The following is an 11,001-nucleotide window of genomic DNA, read 5'->3' as shown; positions in this document are numbered from 1 at the left end:
CAATCTAGTCGTGTCCAATTACACTGATTGCGTCCTCTATACTGATTCGACCCTTCACCGCTGACTGAGGACGCCTCTCAACTGACACACGCCCCCTCCGGCACGTACAGTCGGTACAGACTGCATTTTTCACCTGCACGAGTCGAGTTCATACACCGACGGGCACCGTGTACGGAGGGTCACACCCCCATCAGCATTATTCCTCAGCCCAGCCAGCAGGGGCCGAAGTTGCACCAGTTATGAGGACCTATGATCCGACTTTTTTACCCCTAACCCTATGAATCACTGCACCACACAACAGCCAATCGTTGTTCATGCAGCCGCCCAGTCGGAAGGCAGAGCTGAGATTCGATACGATGTATTCGAAACCCCAACTCAGGTGTGATAGTGTACTTAACCGCTGCGCCACCTGAGCGGCTGGAACATGTAGTTAAACCGAACATTAAATTACCGTGTTTGTACTAACTTCTGTCTACTAACGTTTGTGCTTCACTGAGAACAACATAATTTGCATAATTTGGTTTACTTGAAATATTAAACGCTGTGAGTTTTCAGTACTTGACTTATTAGCAGCCAGCGAACTAAAGTAGCACCGGTTTATCTGAGGGTGTTTCAGTTTAGTCAGTGTTTTTATTCTTTTATTCTTAAATTTTTAGACACCGTGATAAAGCAAGTTCTGCTAAAGTTTATGAAATGCTGGGACTGTAACGATTTATTTTGTATTTTTTCTTCTTAAATATTCAAAGTTGCATCAACTTTATCTGTTCGAATGTAAAATTAACTGAACTGAACGAACCACTGATCAATACTTTATAAAACATAATTTTATTACATCTGTACATGTTTATTTCAGAATAATTCTGCTGTATTATTTTTTAACATTATAGAATTGGTTTGTATTTTCAGTTCACATCTTCCCTGGAGATTGTATATAAACATTTTACTTAAAAAATAATAAAGTACATAATAAACTGAATTTGTTTCATTACGTTTATTATTTTAACGTATATTATATATATATATATATATATAAGTTGGACCAACTAGGTAGGAGTGTCTAATAGAGTGGACAGTGAGTGGACACGCTGCTGTGTCTGATCCACTCATACCAGCACAACACACACTAACACACCACCACCATGTCAGTGTCACTGCAGTGCTGAGAATGATCCACCACTTAAATAATACCTGCTCTGTGGGGGTCCTGACCATTGAAGAACAGGGTGAAAGGGGGTAACAAAGTATGTCGAGAAACAGATGGACTACAGTCAGTAATTGTAGAACTACGAAGTGCTTCTATATGGTAAGTGGAGCTGATAAAATGGACAGTGAGTGTAGAAACAAGGAGGTGGTTTTAATGTTATGGCTGATCGGTGTAGCTATACACCTGTTAGTACTGGGTGTGGCTAAATAACCTAAACTCAATGATTAGGGCGTGTCATAGTGTTCTAAAAAACAGTTTGTACTCACCAACATACTAACCTCAGTCTCAGATTGATGTTTTCTTCCATTTTCATGTTGTACCACCTCTTTATCCTCTTTATCCATGATGGAACTGAAGTTCCCCTGGAATCACTGGGCGTTATGCAGTAATATACCCCAGAAAGGGCGCCAATCCATAGCAAAGCCTCGGCCAACCATCCCAGACATCGTCAGTCGCACTGCTGGGGATTCGAACCCTGGATTCCAGCATTAGAGTAATAAAGATAATAAAGCTAGAGTAATTTACCACTGCAACACACAAACACCAGATTGATGATGTACCTCTCTGGGCTTGTTGTGTGAGATCCAAACACAACCATCAGATAAAGCTGACCAGCTAAAACACAAGATCTGATTTTACAGCACTGGTTGTGTAGAACCAGGGCTTCGTTTAACTCCGAGGCAGAAAGAGAAAGCGTTTCATGAGGGTTCTGCTCTTTTCAGATCTCACAGCATTTATTTATTTATTAGGATTTTAACATCATATTTTACACACTTTGGTTACATTCATGACAGGACAGGTAGTTAGTTACTCATTACACAAGATCCATCAGTTCAAGTCTTTTTTTATGACAAACACAGTCATGGACAATTTTGTATCTCCAGTTTACCTCACTTGGACGTCTTTGGACTGTAGGAGGAAACCAGAGCTCCTGTAGGAAACCCACACAGACACGTGGAGAACATGCAAACTACCCACCGAGCAGATAGTGCTTCAAGGTGGATGCAGACTAGCAACTTAATGTTCATTGTACCCCCAAATGCTGTATCATTCACAAATCTAGTATCTAACATTCTGGATCAATGAAAGACGAGCAGAGAGTCGTTTTATTACCATATTTTTGAACGTTTACTTCCTGCGGGTGACGGAACGTCTGTAGCAATGTCATTACACGACACTCTTACAATGGAAATGTTCAAACAGTCACTCACACCAAAGTGTTTGGACGCACTTTAGGTATCATTTTACAGAACACACAGTATGTATGATAATATTTGTGCAACTTAGCATTGGCAAACCAATACTGACCAAATCAATATAACGGTAACCAAATGGCTTCTTCAGAAGATATGCAATATTGCGTTTCAGTAGCTAGCTCGACATCAATCTTATTTTTTTACTATACATTCCGCACGTTGTCCGAATCCTCACCGACTACGTGACTGAACATTTTTGATTGAAATCATGTAAGCCAGGGGTGTCCAAAGTTTTCTTGTTGGGGTCTAACAATTTACTAATAATTACTTTTTCCCTATACGCAAATGTAATAAATGTACATATATAACATATTTGCCCATATTTGTGCAAACTATATATGAAACCTATTGGAAATGGGAACAATTTCATATATTGACATATATGTGTGGCCCATGGAAATATGTATGCTTATGTACAGTATGTAACATATATCATTATTTATACTTAGAAACATATATATATATATTGTAGCATCGTCGAGAAGGATGGAAACATGAAAAGCATACAGCCTATTTCTTGTATGTTATGTTAATAAAACTGCATATGTACATTTAATATTTATGCTAACATATATGGATACAACAGATAATACCATATAAAATGTATCCTATAGATATATTTAGTATATGTACATACACACTTTTATTATGGGTATTTCATATATGGTATACACCTACATCTACATACACCAATCAGGCATAACATTATGACTACCTTCCTAATATTGTGTTGGTCCCCCTTTTGCTGCCAAAACAGCCCTGCAACTGTGATGCTCTGTGTATTCTGACACCGTTCTATCAGAACCAGCATGAACTTCTTCAGCAATTTGAGCTACAGTAGCTCGTCTGTGGGATCGGACCACACGGACCGAACCTTGGCCGCCCATGACCCTGTCGTCGGTTTACCGCTGTTCCTTCCTTGGAGCACTTTTGATAGATACTGACCACTGCAGACCGGGACACACCCCACAAGAGCTGCAGTTTTGGAGATGTTCTGACCCAGTCGTCTAGTCGTCACAATTTGGCCCTCGTCAAACTCGCTCAGACCCTCACGCTCGCCCATTTTTCCTGCTTCTAACATCAAATCTGAGGATAAAATGTTCACTCGCTGTGTAATATATCCCCCCCACTAACAGGTGCCGTGATGAAGAGATGATCAGTGTTATTCACTTCACCCATCAGTGGTCATAATGTTATGCCTAGTCGGTGTATGTGTATGTTATTATGTTATATGTTAATAAAGAGGCATATATGTCATATATCACATTTCCATGTGGGCCTTTTTATTTGAGTGACTAATTATCCATCTGTGACAATGTTGTGTAAACTACGATTATGCCAACCACATTTACCAGTTTATAATACTAATGAGAATTTATATTTATTTAAATTCTCAGATAAAACATCTTCTGTATCCACCGTCTTGTTGTCGTTTCTCTGGAGCCGCCATGTTAATCCAAAAACTCAGGAACCATGGTTTGAGTTTGGGGAAAGTGATGCTAAGCGTTTATACTATGGCGACACCCAGAGTTTAAACTGTTCAAGCAGTTTGTTAAAACCTGTTTAATAATGTGTCTAAAATACTTCGCTAGCCGTTTCAAAAATAATAACGGGCCATTTAGTTTGGACACCCCTGATGTAAACAAACCAAACAGTTGAAGGAAACAAAGTGCAACGTCCTCGTACATGCTACGCAATGCTGCGTTTAACACAAAAAACAGAATCAACATCAACGGTGTCTCGGCGACATCTTTAAGCACATACAGTGTCTCAAACTTCATAAAAAACAAACGAATAAACAAAACAGAAACAAACAGCGATAACTACGACATGGAAGCGGCCACTACAGTGGATTAGCCTACTCAATCAGCGCTAGCATCGACAAGTTACGCACAGTTTAATAAATTCAGTTTTCGACCTCCACGAGCTCAGCCAGGAGGTATCACACACCAGCCCACCCTTGCTAACTAGCGTACATCGCGCCCTACCATAGGAGGACGCCACCAATAATAGTCATAAGGTAAATGATACGTAATATAAGTGTATGTATAGATGTGTTTATGTGTTACGTGTGTACGCCTTTCCTGTTCTCCTGTACACCATTCCAATCATAAGCGCACCGTTACCTGTACAATCGTGCCGTAATACAGATTAAATGTCTTTTAAACGGGTACGAGGGCGGGACGGGGAGCTAGCGAGAGAGACTTTACTGGATCTGACAGGCGGACGAAGACGTAGCTTGGCAGCACATGCAGGTGGGGTTGACCGATTTGGGCGGAATGAGGTCCAGGTCCTCGTCGTCGGGAATTTCGTCCAGCCGGTAGCCGTCCTTCAGCAGCTGGATGTTCAGGTCCTGGTTTATTTGCTGCGGAAAGTGAGCAGACATGGTTAAAAAAACATCTGATTGGTATAAGGCATCAAACTGCACGACAAATGGGTGATCTGATAGCCCAACATTGTTGATACCGTCTGGTAATACATTTCAGGATTGTAGAATAATAACTAGCTAGCTTGTTCGTTAGCAAAGGAGTTTTTTGTGATCCCGTGTCAGCCAGAAGTAGCACATGAACGTCTGTTCAAATTCTTATTACAAATAGATTTAGCTCATGTCTGGATTGAACAGCATATAGCTAGCCAGAAAGCTAGCAGGTTAAAAAGCTATCTTGCTATCTCGCTAGCAGGCTCTTCTTAAATTAAAATCCATAAAGATTTACACAGACGCCGTCTTGAAACAATAGAAACCGTCTACAGAGGGTTAGTGGTTTGGTAAGTAGTAAACAGAAGCGGCTAGCTAGAATAGTAACTAGATAGCTTGTTTGTTTGCAAGCTGGCTAATAAGATAGCAAAATAAAGGTTATATGTTGGACATTTTGTTTTGTACACTCATGCTAGCTTGATGGTAGAGTCATATCTGCTTGCTAACTAGATGGAAGAATGCTTTTTAAAGTGTTTTCCACATTTTAGGAAAGTTCTGGAAACTCTGAGATGAGTGCCTTCGTCCAAGTTGGAACATTATATATGTCTGTGGTTTCTGAGCCAGCACATTATATAACGTAAGTGAGTTCTAGAACCTGTAAAAGGAGTGGCTGTGGGCAGGATTAGCACATTATCTTATGAAGGAAACTTCTTGAAATGTGGTCAACGTGCCTACAGATGGAGCTAGCGCACTATATACAGTTGAAGAAGAACGTTCTGGAGACAGTTAAGAATGCTGGAGAGCAGAGCCAGCACACTATACTAAGAAAGAAAGTTCTAGAAACTGAACAATGAGACCAGAACATTGAGGTCAACTCCAGGAAATGAAGAGTATCTATGGATGATGAGGGTCCGTCAAACGAGAACATCTACAGTAAATTCAGCGTAGGTACCAGTACCTTCAGATATCTCACCTCAGCCGAGGAGTATCCTGACGAAGAGTATCTGGACATGTCAAAGTCATCATCACTGTGGACAGATCGCAATAAGAATAAATTCAGAAGACGGCGAAGGCTTAGCAAAATGCTACTTGTACAGAAACGAACGTAGCGTAGCGTACCTGTCTGTGTCTAGAGCTACTAATGGTTTCTCGTCTGGGCTTTGATCCAGGGAGGAGTAGCCTTTATTGGGAACCACCAGCCTGAAATGAAAGAATGAGTGAGATGGAAGTACATTTATTTTCATTACACTGTTAAACAGCTGTTTGTTTTCTGTGGCTTGGTGATTGTAACTCATTTACAAAGTACATGGAACAGTGGGCTCTCCACCAAGATTGAGAAGAAACCCCAAACTGTTACCCAAGCTAAAACTGTACAGCATTTCTCAAGATAGTCAGACATAATCCAAGAAGGTGGCAAGGACTGAACAAGCAAACTGATCCCCACTGATCAGATTAATCAGACTGATGTTTGCAAACCTAAATAAATCTAAAATATCACAAACTATCAACTAGTTAAACAAAAAATCCGATTATTTATCAAAATTCTTAATAATAATAATAATAATAATAATAATAATACGAATGCCTTTATTTGTCATATATATGTACATAGGAAGCAGAGAGGGTTAAGGGTCTTGCTCAAGCACCCAACAGTGGCAGCAGGCAGAGCTGGGATTCAAACCCTCAATCTTTCAGTTGATGGCCCAAAGCTCTACCCACTAGGCTCCCACTGTCTACCACTAATAACCGGCATCAACACCCAGCACGGTCAACTCCCAAAGAAGATCAACTGTGATTGCTTCAGACTATCAGATCAAACTGAAACCTAACCCCCACTGGTGAGGATCTGTGACGTTATAAAGCTGGTTATCCTGCACACCCCAAGAAATTCATTTTAGAATACATAACACCATGGACTCCATGAAGTACCAGGAGTTTAACCTGGGCCAATAGTTCTGGAGCCTCGTACCTTGTTCTGGCCATGACGTTGTTCTTCTTGGGCTGCTGGTTGACGGGACTCCCGGCTGTGCCGTTTTTCAGTGAACCCTTCCTGGCCAGCTCTCGCTGTTTCTCTACACAACGGCACACAGACAAGCTCAGGTCAGAACCGGCTATCACCAGTTAAATCATAAATCTTATATTTAATATATTAATCATGGCACCCTGAATATAAACCAATCAAAAGAAAAACAGCAAACCACTGTACTGTCAACCTCACTGCCCAGGTTGTGGCAATTATTTACGTAATCAAGGTCGGGGTAAATAATCTGGGTGCATACCTATTTTCCTTTGCAGGGGTGAGGGTTTGTAGTTGAGGGTGGCAGGTTCGTTCTCTCTTGTGTCCGAGTCGCCCTCGGAGGCGGTGGAGGACGCCGGGTCCTGGAAATTAATCAGCAAAACACAATTCAGAGGTTACTGACCGATAAAATGTTAGTTTATAGCTTTTTAATGTGGTTCTTATGTCGAAATCATAGCAGCATTAGCTAGTACAGCTCTGTTGCTGGTTTAAACTGGTAAGGACTGGACTTCTGGTCAAAACACGACTAATTAAAGTAACGCAGCAATTTGTTCTTCTAAAAATCCAGCAGAATTCAGCATATAAAGTACAAAACACTACAATTGCTGGCCAACGTCCAGCAAAATACAGCACAATTTGTCTAGAATACAACAACTGCTTGACAGTGACTGGCAAAATCCTGTATAACTATGTTTATAATACAAAACATTCTGGTCAATGATTGGAATAAATCCAGCAAAATCATGTTTAGAACCCAACAACTGCTGCATGTCCAGCACAGTCCAACATAAACAGGTTTAAAATGCAACAAATGCTCATCAGTGACCAGTAAAATACAACCATGAACGCAAAGCAAAGCAAAAACTTGGTTAGAACAAAAAATCCATTATAATAGTGCTTATAAAACAAACCAATCTGTGTTGATTCTCTTGAACCTTTATCTGGCTGATAAAAACACAATAAAATGTTATTTAATGGCCACCAACAAGCATCTGGCACAACTCTGGTTGAATCATTGGGCACACACATCACCATTTAGTACAGTCTACATATTTTCAATATGGACGAGGTCAGGACTTTGGAAATGCCATTCAGAGGTATAATTTCAGCTTTATTTCGCCATTCCAAACCCATTTCTGATATGCATGTTTTTTAGATCACTGCCCTGCTGGAACGTCAACAAACACTGATGTAGACCAAGGACGTTTTTTTTTTTTACATTATTCCATCCACTTTCTGCTATGCACCAGTTCTACTGGTGGCAAAAAACCCAGATCACATGGAAAGATTTAAACCCATGGTGCTGTAAAGCTGGCTTGGAAGGTTCTAACTCATGATAGGCCTGTTACTCTATGGGCACAGAGAAGTTACCAGCTATCTTCAATCATCATCACTAACAAGGAATCAGGAGACATCATCTAGAACTTCATCATCGCATAGAGCAAGTTTCTAATTGAGCTCTGCTTTCTAATTATAGACAATAAGTTAAACGCATTCAGATTTGCCACAGTAGTTTGGGGAAGGTCCTTTATTGTTGTGCCTCTGTGCGTAAAGTAAGGTCCATAAACACACAGATTGATGAATTTGGTCTATAGGCACTCCACTCACCACACATTTTCACATCCAACACGAGTGCCTGTCCTTACAAATGCTTTTTTGTGACTAAATAGGCACAAATTCCCATAGACACTCCAAAACCTTATGGAAATCCTTGCCTTGTGAAGACTCTTGTGACCACACAATGGGACAACACAACAGGCCTATTACTGTGCGTGATTCTGGAGCGGGATGTCCAACAAGCTCATTCTCAGGTGTCCACATACTTTTGGCTATTTAGTGTATTAACAGTATAGGGTTACAGTGTGTGTTTGTGTGTCTGTGCGTGTGTGTGTGGTCGGATGAGAGGGTGGATGGTGCAGATTGAGACTGAACCATCATATTTACGGCTGTCGCATCCGCGCTCAGCATCAGCACCGCATTAGCGCATCTTCTAAAACACTGATACCGATTCACTGATCGGATTAATCAGACTGATGTTTAAACACATGAATCTCAAACATCTATCAAACAACTATCAAAAAAGATATAAAAAATATATAATCCGATTATTTATCTGAATTCTTAAAAACAGCATCAACGCCCAACACGGTCAATTCCCAAAGAGCATCAGACTATCAGATCAGACTGTAATCAGACTGTAGTAGGTTTACATCCCACGGATCTGACTCTGTGTATATTACTGTTATACTGCAGTGTAAATATGTAAGCGAGCAGGCTGTGATTTGTAAGATGATCAGATGATGCTCACCAGGGCCTGCATCTCTGCCTCCGTCGGTACCTGGAATCGGTCGATTTCTTCCATCATCTTGAATCAGATTTTATTCTTTATCAGATTCGCTATAAATAAATGATGGATAATTCGAGTCTTTGTCTTTTCTGTTGTTGTTTTCGTTAAAATCGTTTATGTCAGAAGCGAGGATGTCCCCGTCTCTCCTTCATCCCAGCGGTCGGGTGAGAAATGGTCGCGTCCCAAATCCCTCCGCGGATGGAACACGTGCACTACATAGTGCGCACTGCAGAGAAGGGGATTAGGGTGCAGCCCGCCCACTTCCGGTTTTCCTCACCTCAACGAATAACAACTTGTATATCTGTTTAATATAATAAATGTAACTATAACTATTTACATATATAAAATATTGGGGGTATTTATTATGCTAATATTAAACAATCCGGGTATTTTAGTGAGTAATATTAATTGATCCAGCTCTGTATTAGGAGTCGATTCTCTCGGCTTCCAAATGACTCTGTTGTGTGTTTTCACCAACAATAAAAAAAATATTATGATTACATTATTGTATTCGTATTATTTCAAAAAACATTCCACTATTTAATCTGATTAAATAATAAATCAGACGTGTTTGTGTGTGTGTGTGTTTTTTAATTAGGCAAATATTGAGCATTCAGCTATTTTCAGAATCTGACTTGGTTCATTACCACGAGTCGACTCTTCTGACTGAAAACAACTAGATTTTTCAACAATCGACTGATTTTTATTATAATTATAACCTTTTTACATCTAAAGCAACATTAAACAGCATATAATTTGCTAGTTAAACATCATTATATCGCATTGTGTTTGTTTCCTGATGTTTTATTTGTTTAATATTGGGCATTATGGCTCTTTTAGTTAAAAATATCAAGCTTCTTCCTAAGAGTCGACTCACAAACAGCTTTTGGTTTAATCGCATCATCAACAAGAAAAATGACCTATTATTTATTATTTATAACCTATTAAACCAATAGATCCCGTCTCATGGCATGTGGATGTACAAAGCTGTCAGCAGATGGCACTGAAGCCAATACCATGCAGACAAACCATCTTGTGCAAGCAAGATGGAAACCCAGGGTGCCAACCTATCACTGGGCATGACACACCCCATCCATCCACCCACTCACCCATCCACATAAACAAAGGGGCAATTTAAAGAAGCTACGATCCTGTTTGACAGGGCTCAGCTGGTATTCGGACACTCAGATGTCTGTAAGGTCCCTCAGGCTGGTGAACTGATGGAAGATGAAGTGGCACTGTATCTCACTTTGGACATCGAGGCTCTGTAAACCCTTCTGAACCTTGCCACATCACAGATCAAAGAAGTCCATCATTTTCTAATTATATAATCCAATCTCGCATCTGTTTGTTTGTTTATTCATTAAGGACACAAAAGTCTTTGAGTGAGGCTCTGGTGCACCAGAATAAAGGTGGATGAAGCAGCATTCCTGCATTTTATCCAAAGTGACTTGTAATTAACAGCTGAAGCAACTGAAGGTCACAGGCCATGCTCATGGGCCATAGTAATGGGACTTAAACCCTTGACCTTCCATTTAATAGTCTGGAACCTCAACCGCTAAACCCTGTCATCATGCTCTGTAGCATGTATAAAATGCTGAGCATTCCCAGGTGACTTTAACTGAAAGTGACCTCAAATCTCGATGGAAGTGGTCGTCTTCAGGATAACCACGCCTCAATTTATAAGGTATGAGATGGGTGTGTCACTATTAAAAGGCGTCCAGTCAGACGAGTCACATAGACTGTCATTATGGGCCTTGT

At 40.3% G+C, this 11,001-nt stretch overlaps 1 protein-coding gene across 1 annotated transcript; it reads right to left on the bottom strand.

Annotated features, from left to right (window-relative positions):
• Window positions 1-4,191: 4,191 nt before the first annotated feature.
• On the bottom strand, window positions 4,192-9,447 carry fam219ab (family with sequence similarity 219 member Ab). The gene is made up of 6 exons (XM_063017760.1): window positions 9,202-9,447; window positions 7,156-7,255; window positions 6,846-6,948; window positions 5,996-6,076; window positions 5,850-5,904; window positions 4,192-4,825 (listed from the first exon to the last, which is right to left on the bottom strand). The coding sequence occupies exons 1-6, from the start codon at window positions 9,256-9,258 to the stop codon at window positions 4,667-4,669; spliced, it is 555 nt and encodes a 184-aa protein (XP_062873830.1). The 5' UTR covers window positions 9,259-9,447; the 3' UTR covers window positions 4,192-4,666.
• Window positions 9,448-11,001: the final 1,554 nt, after the last annotated feature.

Source organism: Trichomycterus rosablanca, chromosome 21 (assembly GCF_030014385.1).
Source record: "Trichomycterus rosablanca isolate fTriRos1 chromosome 21, fTriRos1.hap1, whole genome shotgun sequence".
Taxonomy (NCBI): Eukaryota; Metazoa; Chordata; class Actinopteri; order Siluriformes; family Trichomycteridae; genus Trichomycterus; species Trichomycterus rosablanca.
The sequence above is the reverse complement of the archived record's forward strand: the minus strand, read 5'-3'. Positions and strand labels throughout refer to the sequence as shown.

Excerpts from the sequence above, each read along its gene's own strand:
- fam219ab (XM_063017760.1), bottom strand. The coding sequence starts at position 9,258 with ATGATGGAAGAAATCGACCGATTCCAGGTACCGACGGAGGCAGAGATG. Across the intron at positions 7,256-9,201 it reads AGGCAGAGATGCAGGCCCTG|GACCCGGCGTCCTCCACCGC; the intron begins GTGAGCATCATC and ends ATTAATTTCCAG. Across the intron at positions 4,826-5,849 it reads CAGGATACTCCTCGGCTGAG|CAAATAAACCAGGACCTGAA; the intron begins GTGAGATATCTG and ends CACTTTCCGCAG.